The sequence below is a fragment of the Phyllostomus hastatus genome, unplaced genomic scaffold, assembly GCF_019186645.2.
Source record: "Phyllostomus hastatus isolate PE091 unplaced genomic scaffold, TTU_PhHast_1.1 phas_contig_148, whole genome shotgun sequence".
Taxonomy (NCBI): Eukaryota; Metazoa; Chordata; class Mammalia; order Chiroptera; family Phyllostomidae; genus Phyllostomus; species Phyllostomus hastatus.
In genome coordinates, this window is record NW_025333607.1 from 2,381,828 (window position 1) to 2,402,888 (window position 21,061).

The following is a 21,061-nucleotide window of genomic DNA, read 5'->3' on the forward strand; positions in this document are numbered from 1 at the left end:
CCAAGGACTCGTCCAATAGACAGCCTTAAGCCTCCTTTCCAGTGTCTCGGGGAGACGATTCTAATTCTGTGATGCTACCACAGGCCACCAAGGGCCGGAAAAGCCAGTGTCACAGTGGTGTCACAGCCCCTCAGGGGTCTGCTCTCATGACAACCTGGATGTCCTGATCTGCCATCTGCTCAAAGGCAGTTAGCGGAGGACAGATCTGGAGTGCTGCCGCGCCCTCAGCAGGCCTCCAGGAGGTAATAATACGGCTCCCAGAGGGCATCTGAGGCACTCTGGCGCCCTGAGGCTCTAGCACAGCTGCCACTGCTGGTGGGTGGGTTTCCACACAGATGCAAAAAGCTCCCACCGTAAAGGAGAAGACTGATTAAATCAGACTTCATAAACATTAAGAATTTTTGTTATCCAAAAATACCCCTCAGACAGCAAAAGGCAAGCCATATTGGAAGAACATATTTGTAAAATATATTTCTTATAAAAAGCTGTATGTAATATTAATAAAGAACACATGCAAATCAATAAGAAAAAAGGCAGACTAACCAATTTAAAAAGACTTAAAAAGCACATCCAAATGGTAAAAAAGATATTAAAAAGTATTCAATATCACCAGTCAGCAGAGAAATACAAATGAAAACCATGTCAAGGTATTACATATACACAAAAATGGGTAAAACGGAACTCGATGAGGAACAGCTGCATGTCTCGTGACTGCTGGGGGGAGCTGTGGGCTGGTACAACCACTGTGGGAAACTGCCCGGCAAGACCTGATGCAGATGACCACAGGCATGCCTTACGATCCAGCAGGTTGGCTTCGGGACAAAGATTCAGACACAGCAACATTCTGTGTAACAGTACCAAACTGTAAACACCAAGAAATGTCCACCAACAACAGCATGGATAAGAAATAAGACGTAGTATATTATACGATGGACCATTAAACCACAACAGGAAAAACAACTATTATAACAAGTGTGGGCCCCAAGCAGACACGGAAGGGTGCATGTGGCCGGAGACAAGGCTGGGATGCAGGCAAAACCAGCCAATGGTGACAGAGGTAGAACAGTGGTTACTGCCATTGGAAAGGAGCCCTGTGAAGTTCCTGGTGCCATTAACGTTCTACTTCTTGAGCTGAGGGTGTTACAGGGTGGGTTCTTTTTTGTACAAATTAGTCAGGCTGTGCATCAATGACGTATGTGCTTTTCTGCACGACCGTCAGACTTCAGTGAAAGTGCTCACGTAAAGAAAAAGGCTTGATGAAGCAAGACTCCAGGTCTCAGACACCCACAGTCACTACTTTTGAGTGGAGTCGGACCTGAGAATCTACAATGAAGTTCTTGAAGGCTGCAGGAGAGTCTGCTTTCCAAAGGCTGCTCAAGCCCCACGATGGAGAAGGGGACAGTTCCTGGAAGCACTGAGGCTAGCTTTTATTTTCCAGTAACGTTCCAGAAACTGCAACGGGCATGGAAGGAAACAGAACCAGAAAGGACAGAGCTCATGGAGGTAGAGCACCACAGAATGGGAAGAAACCTGGGAGGGGGTCTCAGGTCCCGGCTGTCTGCCTTCGGGTAGGAACACAGTCATGGGCCCCCATACAATGAGAACACACCTTCATAATAGCATGGAGAGGCAGTGGGGGATTTCTGGTCTGATACACCAGCTTACGACTGTTAAGAGTCATTTATGGCTAATTTTTGCCTATAATGTATCTTGAGAGGCTATTCATGTTGCTTTTGAATTTTTTTTAAAAACCTCTTTAATCTGGTGACTCTCACTTGGTAAGAGATATAAAAGAATGGACTATTTGGAAATGCTCCACTTTGCATGAGAAATGTGGTTTCCTGATCTTGAACTTCTGAGCGGTGTCCTGCCATACAAAACAGTTCTTATTTTGAAAGAAATCAGCATCACATTTACATAACTCAATGCATTTCGTTACATTTGCTCATTTATTTATTCTATTTTATAACCGTGCTTTTAAAAGGGCATTCTGTCTGCAGATTCTCTTACATTCTCTTTACTAAGCTAATAAACACTCATCCCACAATCACTGGTTACCCAAGACCATGCCCACTGAAACCTCCTTCATCAGTGGTCAGGCACATCCCTGGAGAACAATCTGCCACATGTCCTCGTGGGGAAGTCCCTCGTGGAAAACCAAACCCTGTATTCTGCTGTGAGCAATAGCCACACTACTGAGTCCCCAAGTATGAAAAGCATCTACTGGACCAATGACGTGTAACACTCTGACTCTCATGAAAATGATCCCTCAGATCATTAATGTTCATCCAGCAAGGCCATGGAGCCCTGTTTTTGGTCAAACACCCATGTAGATGAGTCTGTGAGGGCATTTTTAGATGCGATTCGCATTAAAACCAGTGGACCCCGAGTGAAGCAGATCACCTTCCACAACGTGGGTAGGCTTCATCCAGTCAGTCAAAGACTGTCCAAGAAACAATGGAGGTGCCCCGAGGAAGGACACCTGCCTCCCGACAGCACCGCCTCGCCAGCTCCGGCCAGGCCTCCAGCCGCCCGCCTTCCCTGAGGAGTCCACACTCAGCAGCTCCCACAATCATGAACCAGTTCCTAAAACCAGTTCTCTCCCTCTGTGTGTGTGTGTGTGTGTGTGTGTGTGTGTGTGTGTGTGTGTGTGTGAGTGTGCGCGCGCGCACTGCATCGACTCCGTGTCTGGAGAACCCTGACTGACATACAGGTTTCTAGTGCAGAAGGAACTCCGCAGTGTCTCTGGCCAGCCTGTCTCTACATGCTGGTGAGACTGGCAAGTTCAAGGCTCCACTGGGCATCATTCCCTGACAGAGCGAGTGTGTGGGTACAACAGAAGTGGCATAAAAAGTCTAAACCACGTAATGATTAACACATTTCTCACCAAATATCATTATGATCATGACCCCAGGAAAAATCTGACAAACTGAATAATGATCATGTGACCATATTCGAACTCCTTCCTCTTTAAGCCAAAGCTTCCCCCCTTCTAAAAACATCCCAAAGTGAGCGTTTGGTTCCTTCTCGCTTTCTGTCTCCACTACCACAGGTTGGCTGTTCATCAAGGGAACCTGTAATTACTCCACCAGACGCCTGCTTCAAGACCGAGAGTGGCTGAAGTTCACGCCAGGTCTTTGTGCCAACACACAGCTTCTCCGCTTAGTTTGATTTTGAGAGAAGCGTTCACTGCAAGTCGCAGGAACTGAATGGCAGGTGAGAGGGCTGAGGAAAGGGCTCTTATGGCGGGCGCCACAAAGGCTGCCTACGGCGCGCTCCAAAGGCACTCTTCCTTGCCCAGGCCAAGGCCGGAGAGTGCACGTGCTCCTGTGTAAGGAGCCAACGCACTGGGGAGCGTAAGGAACAACAACGCCGGCCCTGCCACCGTCCTCGGACGCCGGCACCCCCGAGAACGTGAGTGGAGCACAAAGCTCGTGAGCATGACTTACCGCGAAGTGGTTGCCCCTCCAATCAGCAACGGGATCTTTATACCTAATCTCTCCATTTCTTTGGCAACAAATATCATTTCATCCAGGGACGGAGTGATGAGTCCTGACAGGCCAACGATATCTGTTATTTAAAAAAGAAAAAAAGAACAAATTAGAAGGAGGATGACAGAAAAGGAGGAAAAGTGTGAAGAGTCATTTAAAAAACTTTTGTAATAAAGACCACAAGATGTAATATGAACCCCCAATTTCTAACTCTAAGAAATCTTTTCTGACTGGGGGTTTCAATTTATTGCTTGCTTCTGGCAGTAAATGTGATTTCTACCTTAAAGTTGCAATAATGCATTTGCCACAGTTTTGGTAAGCCATGCAGTGGAATAAATATTTAGGTATGATGGCCCGCACTTGAACATGTCACAGTGTGTCAAGAAACAAACACTACCCACCAAGAAAACAGCCTGACACGACCCCGTCCTCCTGTGAGAAAGCTGTCTCCATTCCCACCCTCCGAGCGGGATGGCAATTCCTTGTTCCCCATTCACCTCTTCAACCTCCGTGAGGAAGGGCACTGCAGCGGCCAGCCCCCGCCGGAGCTGGCATTCACTGCCTGCCTGCCCCACCAGTCCCCACCAGTCCCTACCAGTCCCCACCAACGGGCGCTGCAGGAGGTGCCCAGAGCCCAGGCGCGCAGTACCTGCTTTGTAGTCAAGAGCCGCTTTCAGTATCTTCTCGCAGGGAGTCATGACTCCTAAATCGATGACTCTGAGGTACAGAAATGGGGGGTGAGAAGACTGAAGAGAACACATCAGAGACAAACACGAACATTTTTATTCAGCCATCAAATGCTGCTCTGATGTAAACTGGAATCGCCCTGAAATGCTCAATAAATACTGACAACCACAAATATAATGATCATTGATTGAGTACCCAACCAAATACCAGGCACTATGCTGAGCTTTCATAAGCAGCTTTGTTGATATATAATTCACATCGCATAAAATTCATCCATTTAAAGTATATAGTTCAATAGCTTTTAGCATATCAAAAATATATCATGTGTAATTTGCCCGTTTAACCAATTTTAGTATTCAATTTAGTGGCAAATCCTGAACCCACTGGCCCCAGGAACTCTGGCTGAGGGAAAGGACCTGACGCCTGGGGAGGAAAGCGCGAGTCGCACCCACCCCACCTTCTGGGTGCCGCTGCCCTGCCCACCACCCCTCTCTCGGTCTCTCCCCGCCCTTCCGGCCGCCCCCACCTACATCTCCACCTCCCCTGGTTTCCCCTCTGTACTCTGAGCTATACCCTGTGCCTGTTTTCTGGAGGCCTTTTCTTACATACACTATTTTACCACTTGAGAGATTAAAAAGAACAAAAATGAATGTTATAGAAAAATGTTAATTTTATGATCATATTTCTAAAGTGCTGACTTATAACAGAGCTGTAAATACAAGCATTTAATTTGGGCTTCTAATTCAGAAAAAAATGTAAGCTGCATTAAATGCTTCTGCAAAAACATCCTACTATTTAAGAATACATATGGCTTAAAATAAATATTAAAGTCCCTTTTACTCTGCAAAAGAAATGTGGTTTCCAGGGGCGGGAGATGGGGAAATGGGGAGATGTTGGCCAAGGGTTACAGACTTCCAGTTAGAAGATGGGTAAGTGTTGGAGACATGATACACATCACCGTGAACATGGTAAACGATGCTGTGTTACATACTCGAAAGAGTTAAAGCAGGGAATCTTAAGTGTTCTGACCACAGAAAGAAATGGAAATTACATGACATGATGGAGGTGTTGGCTAGCACTATGGTGGTAATCATATTGCAGTATATAGGTATATCAAATCAACACCTTGTACACCTTAACTTATGCAATGTATGTCAATGATATGTTAATGACACTGGAAAACCATGTTGTATATTTTTTATGCACACACACACACACACACACACACACACACATATCAAGTTGAAAGCCTCCGAGTGTGGTGTGTAGGAGAGGCAGACCAGTGAACCCTTGGCTTAGACGCAGTCACTCTCCTCACTCAGATGATCATTGTAACATGATGATAGTTTAAAAGTATTTCATCCTTGCCTACATACTGCTTTTTTTTTACACATACTAGGCAGTTATTTTAAGAACTACTTAAAATATGATTAAAATATAAATACACCTTGTTATTTGTATCACCAAATCCATAGTTTTTAAAGTCCTAGAATGTATGGTACCTAATTTTAAATTTTCTGTTGCTATATACTACTATTTCTTATACAATTAAATAGTGTGCATTATCTGTTGAGTGGGAAAGTCCACATTTATCTTTATACAATTATTATTAAAGTATATCTAAAATCTACTTTCATGTAATCAATATTTGATCAATAATATTTAAAAATATTCTAGCCCTGGCCATGTGGCTCAGTTGGTTGGAACACTGTCCTGTGCATCGAAACACTGCAGGTTCGATCCCCAGTGAGGTCACATACCTAGGCTGCGGGTTCAGTCTCCAGCTGGGGCAAGTATGGGAGGCAACTGATTGATGTTTCTCTCTCCCCTCCTCACTCTCTCTCTCTCACTCTCTCTCTCTCTCTCTCTCTCTCTCTCTCTCTCTCTCTCTCTCTCAAATCAATAAACATATCCTTGGGTGTGGATTTAAAAAATATTCTAAACTATTTCTTAAGAGGAATTTAACTAGAATATTAATATTGGATATTACATTTAAAGTTGTTTAACTTTATAAATGGAATAAATATTGGAAAGTAAACTGACACAGCACAGAGTCTTAATGCCCTGAGTATGGCCTGTACTTGCTAACTGTGTGTGTGACCATGAAGGAATCACTGAACTTCACTGAGCCTCAGTATTATCATCTGTTAAATGAGAAATGCAATAACTGAGGCAGGCAGAGCAGAATCAGAATCATTAAAATTTTTTTAAAGGATGAAAGAAAAGGAAAAGAAAAAAATCAGGAAAAAATAAAAATTAATTCTATAAAAGCACTGTAGTTCTGATTGATGTAGCTTGGTTGGGCATCGTCCCACAGAGTGAAAGGTTGTAGGTTAGATTCCCAGTCAGGGCACATGCCTGGGTTGCGGTTCGGTCCCTAGTTGGGGTGTGTACAAGAGGCAACTAATTGATGTTTCTGTCTCACACCAGTGTTTCTCCCTCTTTCTCCCTCCCTTACCCCCTCCAAAATTAAATAAATATATAAAAATCTTAAAAAATAAAAACAAAAACGCTATACAATTCTAGTCAGGGCACATGCCTAGGTTGCCAGTTCAATCGGTGGTCTGGGTGCATGAAATCCCTGGTCTGGGAATGCACGATACCCAGTCTGGGTACACACAGGAGGTAACCAATCAATGCTTCTTTTCTGCATCCATGTTTCTCTCTCTCCCTTCCTCTCTCTCTCTCTAAAAGCAATTTTTAAAAAATGTCCTCGGTAGAGGATTAAAGAAAAAAAAAGCCCTATATGAATGGTGAAGGGGTAAACAAATGTCAGCAGTAACAGGCTGTAGGTGGACACACCCTTAGATCTATTCAAATTCTCAAACCCTGCTGCGTTGCAAACAACCATGTGAACAGGGCAGGAGATGTCGCCTTGCACAACTCAGGCCTCGAGCCTCTGGAAAGTAAAAATGGCAAAACATGTCTGGCCTGGGCGTAAGCAGCCTTGTTTCCAAAGGAACTGTTTGCAAGTGTACCAAAAAGCAGGTACTGTGACTGCGGGACTGACGAGCGCTGAACTAAACACTGAAAACACTGTTCGGAATCACATCATTATGTCGTCTGTGCCGACAGAAATGTCTTCCCTCCGTGGATGTCATCGTTCCCCTGCCCTTGGTCATCGTCTCCTGATCGGAATGGCATGTGGCCTTCTGCCTGACTCAGTGCTTCCCGAATAGTTATTCTTTTAATCTCAATAAATGCTTGTTGCCTCTCACTCAGAAAGGCCTTTATTTTTTTTAGGTTAATAGCATCATAGTCTCTATTGTATCATCTCCATGAAACATGTGTTTCTGTCTAGACAGCACTATCACTGGTAGTCCTCTTTATAGTTTTCCTTCCACAAAGAAAAAAAATTTTTTTAACATTTCATGAGATTCACTGCATCTGTGACAAAGAACCAGGAATAAGAAAGGTGAATTAGGACTTGGTACTGGATGGTTAATAGGCTCACTCACCAGCTGGGTGATTCACCCAAGCAGCATAAGCAGGTTTAACTACCTAAGGCACATGTCCAGAGCAAATTTCCACTAGCTGATGTGAAATCAAACTCACCAATGCCAAGAGTCCACTGCTACAAGACGCAAGACCCAAGTGTTTGACCTGATAGAAAAGTTTGCATATACACTTACGTTTTAGTAAAAGGAATAAAGTTTCATCAGAAGATGTTTCCCTAATTTACTAGCAGAGACAAGCAGGCCTTCAATGCACAAGTCAGAGGAGCTGGCTGTGCTGGCAGAAGCCCGGGGCAGTGAGCAGGCTTTCGCCGGGGCTGCCGCTCTGGAGAAACACCACTGCTCCCCCAAGTCTCTAAAAACATTGTTACTGGAGGGGAAACATTCCTAGTGGGATTCTCTCAGCTACTTATCCATTTTTCAACATAAAAATTGATAAACATAGGACAACAGGATCTCAAGAATGCTTTACGAAGTTTACCTACAAGTCACCTTTTCAAGAGTTCTGATCCCATTCACAGTTGAATATGTACCTGGCCATTTAGCCTAATAAACAGTAAACTCCTTGCATGGAGTAAAGTCAACCAAACCAGTACAATGCGTGGCACACAGCAGATGATCTACAAACACTTAATTAGCTGAACCAGATTTTAACTAATAGTGATAAAATCAAAACCAACAACATCAAATTTGAAAAGATGACATAAAGCAGAAATGTCTTACAGGTTTTAGGAAGCAAAAACTTTATTCAAATATTTATTCTATAGGCAAAACTTTATTACAACAACCTCAATGGTTTCGCCAATGTATTTATCTTGTTAAAAGATAATAAATACATTCTGAGGAATAGTCCCCCTCATTTTCAGGACCAGGAGAGAATGCTATGTGTTGACAGTGAGCAGGCAGGCAAACACAATTACTTGTGAGGATGGAGGGGAAAGGTACCATCCTGAGCTGGCTCCCCGACCCCCAGCCTTCCTGAGTGCTTCTTAGTCGCACTTAATCAGCCTTGAACGCAGAGACGGAGAGACACGCTGAGAGTAGAGAGGGGGCTCTACGGATAATTGTCACCTGAGAGAGAACTCTAAGGGGCACAGCTGCAGCGGCAGCACGACTCCCTTCTCTGCAGAGAAAAGAGCACATTGGAAAGCAGTCCGTGGCTCCCAAGGTCTGTTGGTTGGACATGGACCAGAGAAGACATTAGGTAGTTACATTAGGCTTTTGACTATAAAGAATATGTTAAAACTGGAGCAAAACATACACTTACTAAAAGGTCATCACCACTCAAAAGGACATACATAACCTTGTGCTGAATATTTATTCGCTATGATGAGATATGTCAGAAATGGATTTTACTTGTATACATTCTAAAATCAAGCTTCATCATTACTAAGAAGCATGTGTGGTCCTGTTTAAGCAGAGAAAAGAGAAAATTGTCCAGTCAAAGCCTTCTTATAAAACTCCAATTAGCCAATCTCATAAGATCTGGGCTCTAAAATATGGCAGTTTGCAGAGAACAAGAAAATACGCTGCGTGCCGCTGGCCACGGGGAGGAGCCCAGTGTTCTGGTTACTAGAGTCGCTGGCTCAAGGTCAATTCTCAAGAAGCCTCTTGGGTGTTTTGACCCTGCTTGAATAGTTTTTTTCCTTTTCTTTTTGTCCTTACTGAACATACAGCAGATTAAATAATTACTAATTTGTATCAGAAAGGTGTATTCAATGAGAAAATTTGAAAACACAGTAAGAAAAAAACTGAAAAAAGCCTCCAACATTCTATGCCACCCCCTCCCACCCACTAAAGGAAATACTTCTAATTTTAAGTAAGAAAGCAGTTGGAAGAGGTGAGACTTCACTTACCTAAAATTATTGCAGCTGAGAACCACTCCAACGATGTTCTTGCCTATGTCGTGCACGTCCCCCTTCACAGTGGCCAACACAATGGTGCCGTGGTAAGGGTCCTAGGGAGGGAGATAAGCCCCTGAACGCTGCTGCAATCAGTTTAGAGCGGATCACCTGGTTCTCTACAGCCTGACTGGTGTTGGCCCAGGAAGCAATTTAATGCAACTAAGACAGCCTCCAAGAAAGACCCAGAACCCAAGCCATGTGCTCTGCAGGCAGGAAGCTACAAGCCTGAGCAGCTCAAAGGTGGCTTGCCTGTTCGGTTAGCCTAGGGAGCTTCAACCCAGATGATGGGTTCCACACCTTATAGAGCAGCTTAGGTTCAAGTACAAAACAGTCCTATAGCTGAAGGCCATATCCTTAACCCCCAAAACTGTGTGACAATTTTCACAGTTGGCAGTGAGGGGACAGGACAAGCCAGTGAGCGGCACATGACCCATCAGAGTCTGAACCCCAAGTAGCCCCTGGGGGGGCATCTGATTATCTCCTTGCAGCTTCAACACTGTTGTTCCATGCCCCAGTGGCACCCCTCCCTTGAAAACAAAGGCATGCAAGGCAAGCAAGATTTTTATAAACACTATGTTTGTCTGAGCCATTCACAAACTCAGGTCACTTTAGGAGTTTGGCTCTGAGGGGCCAAAGTGGACTGAGCTTCCCCAGGAGCTAAGCTTAGTGTCTCCTGTGGTGGTGCAGCCACAGAACCGACTGAATCCACAGGCAGTGCCAGGACATGACCAGTATACAGGGGTACTCAGTTAACAGGTTTCCCAAACCAAACACCACTCAGTAGCTCAAGGGCAGGGACCGATTACAATGTCTACTGTAGTACCTAGCACCTAGCAGGAGCTCTGTAAATGGTCAACAGATGAATGAATGAATAAATGAACTGATTTTGTCTTGAAATCATAGGCTTTGTTTGAAAAATTACATTCTTATTACAAGTTTCATACAGCCACACTCAAGGACAAATCCCAGGGTATTCTGATACTTGGTGAAAGAGATCGCTTCTCTGTGTTACCTTCGATGACAAACACAGCCAAGCCCCACAGTCCCTGCCCCACTCCAGGGAGAGTCGCTGAGGCCAGTTCCTCACAAGGAGCACAGGCCTGGGCAAATGACTTGCCTCTTCTTCCACTGTGCCAGAGAGCACTCTCGTTTTTTCTCTTTCTTTTTCCATGAAGGGAATAAGGTGGCCCACAGCCTTCTTCATGACCCGAGCTGACTTTATGACCTGGGAAAAAACACAGAGTCAGGCATCTTTGTCAAACCAGCCATATGGGTGCTGATGGACTGGTGCCCACGTTCGACAGTGGGCAGGGTAGGAACGAGTCCCGTGGGGAGAGCCCATGAATGACCACCACAGGGGGAAAACAGGCGAGAGACCAAACGCGGCCACTCCTGTCCTCTGAGCTTTGCACATTATCTTTTCTCACCGCCAAGGCCCTCCACTGTTCTCCAAGCTCCAAGTTCCTCCACCATGAGCTTCTGCTCAGCCTTCTCTTCACAACCCCAGCATTATAATTCACTTATAATTAAGGTTTATGCTATGCAAGAACAGGGACTTTTACAAAATCCGTCAAGGAGTGATGAAATTCATGGAGGGAAGTATGATAAGAAATAGGATGTCTGCACAGTGTCAAGGTTTCTCCCCACGAGTAAATTTCCAGTGAAGAAACCTTGCAGACGCCGTTAACCAAACGATCCACATTAACATCACCAGTAATGAGAGGGCAGCTTCATGGGCCTCCTGCCATGACACCCAGAGAGGGGAACTACATCACTTTGTGTTAGGCTTGCCAAAAGTGAGAAAACTTCAGACCAACTCAAACTGAGGGACTGTCTACATAATAACTATACTGGACTCTTTGAAAGTCACGGTCATAAGAGGAACTGTCAGAGAAGGCAGGATAAAAGGAAAGCAGGATCATCCTGGAACAAAAAGGAAACTGTAGTGGAAAAACTGGTGAAACCTCATTACGGTCTTTGTTTGACGGTACTGTGCCAACGCTACCTTCCCGGTTCTGATAACTGCACGACAGTCAAGCAAGAATGTTAACATCAGGGGAAGAAGTTGGGTGAGGGACAGAGAGGCACTTCTTAAATTACATTTGAAAATTGTCTGTAAATCAGAAGTTCACACAAACGTGAAAAGTTGAAAATAAGTCAAATCATGAAAAAGCAAAACTGAGGGACCTGCCTGGACTGCAGGGGACTAAGGATGGGGCGACAGAAGGCCCCGCTCCGCAGCATGTGCGGGAGTGTGAAACTGTGTCCCGTAAACGTGTGTGGGTTAGTGTAGGTTAATTATAAAACAATAAACCTGTTAAAAAAAGGATGAATGTTATGAAAGAAAATGGGTGATTAACAATAAGGAATAAGTGATTAAAAAAAAAGAAAGGTGTTGTAATTTTTTTGTAGGCCCCTGCCCCAAACCCAGATGGCTCAACAAGTACTTGTGGTTAGCAGCTGCTTCAAATCAAAATAAGAGCTCAGGTTTTACTCGAAACATATTTAATGTATATCACTATTTAAAATGATAATGACTTTTTCAAAATATGCATCCTAAAAGATGAATTTTGGTTGGTCAAATACAATGTTGCTAACATTAACTTTACATTAACCTTGGGTTTTATTTTAACACGGGGGGAGTAGCTGTTGGGGAGAAGAAGTGGTACACAAGGTCAGATAAGGAGATTAGAAGTTAAGAATTTCCACATGACCTGTAACCTCCACATTTATTTAGAGAAAAACTGAGCAGATCTCAATGCCCATGAGCTCTTTTCAAAATTACAACCTAAGAAATATGTCCAAATGCTATTTATTAGAAGACAAAGTCTTTTTCTTTCCACTGTGAAAACACTGCGCCCCCTCCCCTCATCTTTTGCCAACCTGAGGTAGAAACATTTTTCCAGCTCCAAAAAGATCACCGACAACTTTCATGCCATTCATCAGAGGTCCTTCAATTATGTTCAGAGGTCGGGGGTATTTTTCCTGGTTTAACCTGGCTTCCTCAGTATCCTCAATAATATGTTTTTCAATGCCCTACAAAAAAAGGGGGGGGAATCATATAAAACAGTGGCTTAAGTCTAAACAGACAACAAAGAATCAATCAGGAAATGCTTAAGAGTACAGGTTTTGGAGTCAGGCGGCATGGTTCGATCCTGGTTTCCACCACCAGTTCAGGGGATTCGTTAAGCCTCAGTTTCCTCAACCACAACATCACATAGTACCTGCCTCACCTGGTCACACTGAGGATTAAACCAGACACCTATAAGAAGTGCTTGGGGGCTTTACTGACACGAAGTAAACACTCAGTAAAAGGAGCCATGAGTGAGAGAAAGAGCCCTAATAAGTAAAGTTCAAGTTCATACATGCCTTATCCCAGTGGTTTAACAGATTTTACAATGGTAAGTATCTCCTACGAAATCAGCATTTCTCACCACAGGACTAGGGGCTACAGAAGAAAGACAGTGGGCAGGGCCCATGGGTGACATTCGAGCCCACAGAGCCTCCACCAACTTATCCAGCTTCAGGGATCAAGCCCTGTCCTCCTGCGTCCCCTAGTTCAAGGATCCTTGGCTGTGGCTGACTAGTTTCACAACCCTACATGTGTGAATCTCAAGAAGTTAGAAGTTAAAATTTTCTACAACCGAAAACAAGAGAAAAGAACTCTGAAATTCCCCAGATTCACACATGAGGAAACTGAAGCCAGAGATTATCCTGACTGACATTACAGTTATCAGCAGAAGAGCCAGGACTTGCTTTCGGATCGAACCACAGCAATGGGTACAGGAGAACATTTCTCAAGCTTGGTACTGACATTTTGGGCTGGATGATTCTTTGTCACGCAGGCCTGTCCTGTGCACTGTGGGATGTTTAGCAGCATTCCTGGCCACGGGATCCGGGAACACTTCCCACCCCAGTTGTGACAACCAAAACTGTCTCTGGACACTGCAAAATGTGCCCAAGGTGGGGGATGGGGTGGGGAGGGGGGTCCAGGGAGTCTCCTTTGCCATCAGCTCCTCCCCTACAGCAACAACATCAGACAAGGATGGACCGAGCCCCACCCCCAACTAGCGCAGGACCCACAGCTCACCTTCACAAGGGCATACTCCAGGCGCTCTTCCACGGGGCCATCTCTCCACTCGTCCGTCTGGGTGACCTTCTTCCCGCCTGCGCCATGAGTCTTAAATGAAATTAGGACAGAGACAAATACAACAGGTCTTTACTGAACTATTTGGCAGCAAAAACTAGGCCTTATCCTTCTTTTATGCTTCCAGCCCCCAGTAGTATATCCCGAATGACTTAGGATCTCCATAAGTGTTTGAGGGAAGCAGAAATCTTTCAGGATTTGAACTTTTAGTAGAGGGACAAAGCGAGGTTCCGTATTTTTTTCTTTCCTAAAAGATAACCTAGGACTAAAGATTTCCGGGACGGTCCAAGGAGTTCTACCCCACACCTGACGAGCTTGCAGCGCTCTCAACAGGGAGCACCACCACCCACAGGTACGTGCAGAGGGACTGTAACACGCTGAGTCGGACAGGTGCTGCCAGGGCGTCGCCTTGCTGGGAGGGAGGTGGAAAGGCCGACTCCAAGAGAAAGCGTGTGCTGCGGGCTGAAGGAGCCGACAACACACCGCACCAGGGACTCTGAGGAAGGCGTGACCATCACAGACTGGGGTGCAGAGAGGCTCTGAAGAAGCTGACAGCTCCGGCAAAGGGACAGATGTGCAATGATCAGAGCACACAGGCCAATGGCACTACTACACCTAATCTGTTTTCTCCTTGTCATTGGTGGTACCAGCTGCCCCAACCATAAATGTAAGCATCTTTCTTGAACATCCATCCATTCTTCACATTTAATGGAGCACCCAGTCCTAATGATAATATTGAATACCTCCTCAATATTTCTCTCCACCTGCTTCCACTTTCATAGTCCAAACAACCAACGGGTCCCTGTAGCCCAGACTCACCCTGGTTTCATGCATCTGCTCGGTAGCCAGAGGGACCTTCCAAAATGCAAACCAGGTCAAACCACCCACCTATGAAGAAATTCACTGGAGGACCCTTCTGGCTTTCTCCTATAGCTTCATCGGCTGCCCTTCCCTGAAAGCTTAGCTACCCTGAACACGCCAGTTCTTTACACCATCCATCATCTCTTCACCTCCAGGCCTATGCATTTGTTCACCTGACACCCATTACTCAGCATCTACCGCATTACTGGGTTCCAGTTAGATGCAAGCACAAGTGCCCTGGCAGAGACCACCAGCACCACCCTCCAACACTGAACTCAGCCTGGCTAATTCTGTGCAGCCTCAGGTCCCACCGATCTCCTCCAACTGTGGGTTCAGTGTCCCTCCTGAGCATTCTCGCAGCACCCTGTGCCTCGCCAGAGCACTTGTCACACTGCACCACAACTGCCTCTACCTATTTCTGCATGGCTCAAGAAACTGGGCTCCGCAGGGACACACCCTCCGACTACTGAAATCCTGCACATTCAGCAAAGTGCAAAGCACAAAACAAGAGTTCAGTTAGCATTACCCGAATGATATAATGCTGAACAAAAATGTATGCTTCTGGAGCAATGTTTGTACTGGATAGTAGAGGCCAGGTCACATAGCACCAGAAATCCAGGCTATTAAATTTGTATTTAACCTTCCATGCAACTGTGGGGTCAGAGGTAGGGAGACAACACAATTCAAAGTTCCAAAGCTGCAGAATTACATTGAAAGTACTATTTTAAAGACAACCCCGGAAGGAGGAGAATAATTTAATAGTCCATGACCAAGGTCTGGACTACAGTGGCACAGGGAAAGGAGAAAAAAGGACTAACGTAAAGTCATTAAAGTAACAGACACTGTGTAAGAAAAGGAAGGAGTTGGGGGAACTCCAGGGTCCAGGCTGCGGCAGTTAACTGGAAGAATGACAGCCCAAGGGCTTTCGCACATACCAAAGACCGATGCCTCCCTCGCATAACACACAATCTAAAAAAGATGATAATTTAAAAAAAATTATTTGCAACACTCTTCACAATAACCAAGACATGGAAGTGTCCATCAATAGACAAATGAATAAAGAAATATAGTACATGGAGTATCACTCAGTATAAAGAAAAAAACCTGCCATTTGTAACAACATGGATGGACTTTGAGGGCAGTATGCTAAGAGAAATGAGCCTGACAGAGAAAGACAGTACCGTATAACCTCACTTACACGGGGAATCTAAAACGTGAATTCATAAGCGCAGACTGGTGGTTGCCAGAGGCTGGGGGTGGGAGGGTGAAACAACTGAAGGGGTCAAAAGGCACAGCCCCGGGGATGTGATGCGCAGTAGTACCGTGACCAGTTAACACTACTGTATTGGATATTTGGAAGTTGTTAGGAGAGTAGATCTTAAGAGATCTCATCACAAGAAAAACAAATCTGTAAATATGCGTGGTGAAAATTGTTAACTAGACTCACGGTGATCATTTTGCAATGCATACAAGTATCAAGTCATAATATTATACACCTGAAATTAATGTTATACATCAAATATAGTTCAATTAAAGAAACTAAAAATAGCACAAAAAATTGCAAAATTCACAGGTTATATACTCTGACCTTTATTGAAGGGGAAAACCCACAAAACCAGAGCTAAGCGGCATGGAAGGGAGAAAGAAAAAAAAGAAAGGCCTGAAGCTCGCACCCACATCACCCGATACATGTGAACACCATGTGTTCTGTCAACCACACGGCAGCTGGCTCCACCCGTGGGGTGAGTCTGAGCGGTAAAACAGGGCGGACTGCTCCAAACCCTCTTGGAAGAAGGACCTGGTGTGTTCACAAAAAAATTCACAGTGTGTAGCACATGTGGGGCATGGAGGGGTCAAAACACATGTGATCATTAACAGGGGCAAATGAGGACACAGCGAGGGCTGTGTGAAGATTCCACCAAAGTGCTGGCGCTGCAGAGAAGGTGCAAGACCCCAGTTGACGGGCATGCTTCAGAAAGTCAATACTTACGGAGAAACAGTATCATTTCAAAGCAGCTATGTCAGAGTACAATGTGGTTTCCCAACTAATCCTTTGAAAGGACATTCTCTGGGACCTGAATATGAGCCGCTGCACAATTTCACACACAGAGTTAGACCAAACAGCAGACACACTGGAAGCTCATCACACTGAAAGTTACCAAGAAAACCACCAACCAGTTGTCAGGGCCATCTGGCTACTCCTTGTATCTGCAGCTACTGCTCTCGAGTAGCTTCTGCTTCTCGGAGTCCCTAGGATGACCTGTGTTTTGTTTCTGGTATCAGACTGGACCAGTATCCAGGGGAGCGAACTGCCCAAGAGGAAGCCAGAGAAGAACGAGAGCTCCAGAGGCAATGGGCAGGATCAAAGCCAGATCAGAGAACAAAAGACCTTTCTTCCAGAGAAGTATCACGAATATTTTTGCAATCCAAGGTCATTTAAGAACCATCCCATTCAGAGCAAGAGATGTTTCCAGTCTTTGCCCAAAGGAGTCATGACCTCTGCTGGGTACCACTTAATAAAGAAACGCCAGGCGAGTGATATATTACCACGACCCCTGAGATACCAAAAACATTTACTTGCCACAGGTCAGTCTGCACCAAGTTAGGGAATTATTTCTCAGCGTACTCATTTATTTCTCACAAGTAGGATTAGAGGTTAGGACTCTTTCCACCCTTTAGAATATGTATCAGATTGGAACGTTAATAGATACAGACTTTTTCATTTAGTAACAAAAGAGACAATCATTCTCTTATAAAGAAAAAATATTCCCCACCCCTATTTTCCTCGTAATATTCCTGCTTTTCATGCTCCATTTGTGCTTAGTGTATCCTGGGAATTATTAAAGTATATCTGTTTTGTTACTAACAAATATACTTATGCAAACAGCGGTCACCCTGATTATAGACTGCCTACCTGACGATGCCTTGTAATAAGCCCTTGTGGTTACATTAAGAGGGAGGCGATTTCTTATATGACTGTTAAGCTCTTGAAGTTGCTATTAAGATTTCTCTCAATTATGCTGTGCCCCAGGGGCAAAACCTCTTGGCAGCTCAGCACCACACACAGAAACAAAAACTTGTAAACAAATGCTAAATGTGAGCACAGACCAAAAAGAATGACTGACAGAATACAAAGCCAACAAAACCCTAAATGAGAATAGGCACAAATGAGGGGCCCAATTTTCCTAAGTGGGAGCACTGTCTCATCTGCACGGCAGAGAGAGAGATAAATGGAACATCGTTTTGTGGGTTTTAAAAACGTTCTTGTACACCGTCATGATAGGAGAGGCCGTGATGCCCTTTGGCCTTCACCAGAACCCTTAGCCAGCAATTAAAGGAGGGCCGCCTGCCGGGTGGAAGACAGACTAAGACAAAAACGGAATAGTGTTTCACACCCATGTCTTGATGTTCAAAGAACAGTAAAGGGTTAAGTACTTTGTCTACATGAGCAAAAGCAGCCAAGAAAACAAAAAAAGAAATGGAGTAACTGTTTCTTATGGAATAAGCTGAAGCAGAACTTGGTTATATTTGCCACGATCGAGACCAGAGACTTTCCGTCTTGGGTCCACAAGAGAAATGTTGTTAAGGAGCTGAGCAGAGGGGCATGTATTCACGCAGTCTGACCTGCAGTCAGCTTCGCTGCTGCGCAGAAGGCGGACTATCACGAGCAGCCTGAGAAACCTAAAGCGTGCCACCATCAGGCTGGCGAAGCAACGATACGGTTCATCCTCAACCGCCCTACCCTTCTTACAGAACAAATGAATGCTCTTTGATGGAGGAGGGGAGAATTGATTTTAACATGGAAAACAGTAACAAAGGTGGCAATATACATAAGAGCATTCTACCGCTTTCCCAGAACGTGGAAGAAAAATGTCTTCTTTTGCCATCACTTTCTGAAGTAATATAAAACTGAGGTTTTTTGAGGTAAAGCTCTCATCTTTCCTTAAATTCAATTCTAGGAAGCAGCACCCATGATCAACATTTAATGTACCTAGGACTGCCCAACACAGAATAAGTGGGAGACAAGGAACTAATTTTTAGACTAACTATAATTATTCTCACATCTATTTTGAATAAATGTGTACAAACCTTAAGCCCTGAACTGTAGAACCCTGATACAGATGGAGGAGATCCTAACATAAACAGGTATACAAATGTCAACATGTGGGAACCAGGTAATTCCAGTCACGTAACAAAATCCAAAAGAGCCGACTGAAATTGTGAGGTGAAAAATACATAATAAAATGGAAAGATGTCCCCAGTAGACCACTGAATAGGTTACCAAACAAGCATCTAGGGCATAGTTCTATTTCTGTAAAAAATATGAGTATGTGTGTAGACATACCTATGAGTACACATTTTGGAAAAAAAAAATAAAAACAAAAAACAAAAAACAAAGAACCGTGACAACAAGGTTATTACAAACTCTCAACAGTACCTGACTTCGGGTAGTAGGATTACAAGTAATTCTTATTTCCTTCTTTTGTTCATCTGTATTTCGTAAATTTTCTAGAATTGTGTAACTTTGATATGAGAAAAATCAATTTTATATTTTAAAATAGATTGAAACATAAATTCAGAACACCAAGCAGCCTACCCGCGGCCCATCTGTCCGCCCTCGCCCTCGCCACAGCACCGCCCCTGGGGCTCTCTGTAAAAATCTTCAGTGATCCTAAGAGCAATTAGATCCTTGCTTCTCATCTACAGCGAAAGTCTGATACCCACACAGGAGCAATACATTCAAAGACAGGAAAGCCACCCATCAGAACACCTTCGCTCTACCTGGGCGTAATATAAGAGCTTCTCGGTGGCCTCAGGGTCTCTATTCCAGATGAGGTCTTCACAGAGCTGGAGAAGTTCCTTATGGATGTCGTCATACACAGGGAGGCTTCCAGCATTCACTATCCCCATGTCCATGCCAAACTAAGGGCAAGACAAAGCAAAGTGAGAATTCCCAGTGACACTCCCAATCAGGAGTCGGCAAACTTTGTCTGTTTGGGCCAGGTGGAAAGCACGTCAGGTCATGGTCTCTGTCACCAGGACTCAGCCTTGCTGCTGCTGTTGAGTAAACACACCACAGACAATACACGAGTGGCTGTGGCTTTGCTCCAGTAAGATTTTACGCTCAGAAAGTGGCAGCAGGCCACAGTTGGTCTGCAGGCTTACAAACCCCTGCCCTAGGCAAAAGCTGGTTTCCAGGGAAACAGGTGTTTCACCATACCTTGATTGCATGGTAGAGGAAAACCCCATGCATTGCTTCTCGAATGGCATCCATTCCTCGGAAGGAGAAGGACAAGTTGGAAAGGCCGCCACTTATTCTAGCTCCAGGTAATGTTTCCTAGCAAAAAAATTTTAAATGTGAAAAGATTCCCCTATTTTGCCAAAAGGAGCAAGCACATCCCTTACGCTTTATACATAAAAATGGAAAGGAGAAGGTTCAAGTTTAAGGCTCCCATCACACCTGATAACAATGTCAAGCATCTATGTGGAACTGCCGGCTGATGTACAAACTGCCTGAGTGGGAGACAGCTTCCACGATCTGCTGGGACCCGACCATCCCACTTCCTGACACATGCCCCAGAAACACTCACGCACATGTGCCCAAACCACATGTACAGGAATGTTCACAGCAGCACTGCTCACAATGTCCCAGCACGGGACCAACCAAATGCTGATCAATGGCAGAAGAGTTAACTGTGGAAGAGCCCTGTGATGGAACGTTATATGTTAACAAAGTATAGCTATCCCCCAATCAAGCTTTAAAATGAAGGTGGGTAAGGAAAAACCTTAGATTTAAGCTCAGAAACAGGGAAGACTAAGCTGTAACTCTTTATACAGTGATTCTCGTTATTTGTGGTGATTAAATTCTCTCAGGTCACCAGAAACACTGATTTGGGGCACACTGAAAACCACTGCTCCCCAGGAAACACAGGGTTGGGTTCCTTTGCCCCTTGGTCCCAAATGTCCATCAACTGATCAATATGTGACTTTATTTTATGTGTGTTTCCATTTCAGGACATCTGTTTAATACATATCACTGATTCACCAGCCTTGAACTCACAGCCAACAGCATCACAACTCGCATCTAAACAAAGCCTCTCTAACACCTGTGTTTTCTCCATGAGGCACCTCCCACCTTCTGGCCCTCAGGAGCACAGACAGCACTGCAGCCCTGTGCCTGGGACCCTTTACAGAGGGGAATCCACCCCCTAGAAAAAGCTAAAAAATCAGCAAGTATGGCACAGAATCGCCATACTTGTGTCCATGAAAAGGACACTTGTTTACGGAACGAGCGCTGAAACAAGAACCAGACCGTGTGTCCTGGCTGACCTCATCCGGGAAAAGGCAGGTCGCACCACTCTGCATAAGGAGATGGCCAGGAAGAACTGCAAAGGCCCCATGAGTATTGATTTGGGATCACAGGCAAAATTTAGTGAGAAGGTGAATATGCAAATATGGAATTGATAGCTAATTCAGGTTGAGTATACAAGTGATAAAAGTTATAAAGAAAAAGCA

The 21,061-nt window shown here is 44.6% G+C and overlaps 1 protein-coding gene across 5 annotated transcripts in view; it reads right to left on the reverse strand.

The window, feature by feature from the left end:
• Positions 1-21,061, reverse strand: part of MTR (5-methyltetrahydrofolate-homocysteine methyltransferase) — a 93,073-nt gene that overhangs the window by 19,995 nt on the left and 52,017 nt on the right. For all 5 annotated transcript variants that reach the window (XM_045817618.1, XM_045817628.1, XM_045817642.1 and 2 more), the window contains 8 exons: positions 19,767-19,883; positions 19,328-19,468; positions 13,628-13,717; positions 12,421-12,573; positions 10,655-10,762; positions 9,490-9,590; positions 4,141-4,208; positions 3,450-3,570 (listed from right to left, as the gene is read on the reverse strand). In XM_045817618.1, the coding sequence (XP_045673574.1) occupies positions 3,450-3,570; positions 4,141-4,208; positions 9,490-9,590; positions 10,655-10,762; positions 12,421-12,573; positions 13,628-13,717; positions 19,328-19,468; positions 19,767-19,883 (899 nt within the window). The remainder of the gene's footprint in view (positions 1-3,449; positions 3,571-4,140; positions 4,209-9,489; positions 9,591-10,654; positions 10,763-12,420; positions 12,574-13,627; positions 13,718-19,327; positions 19,469-19,766; positions 19,884-21,061) is intronic.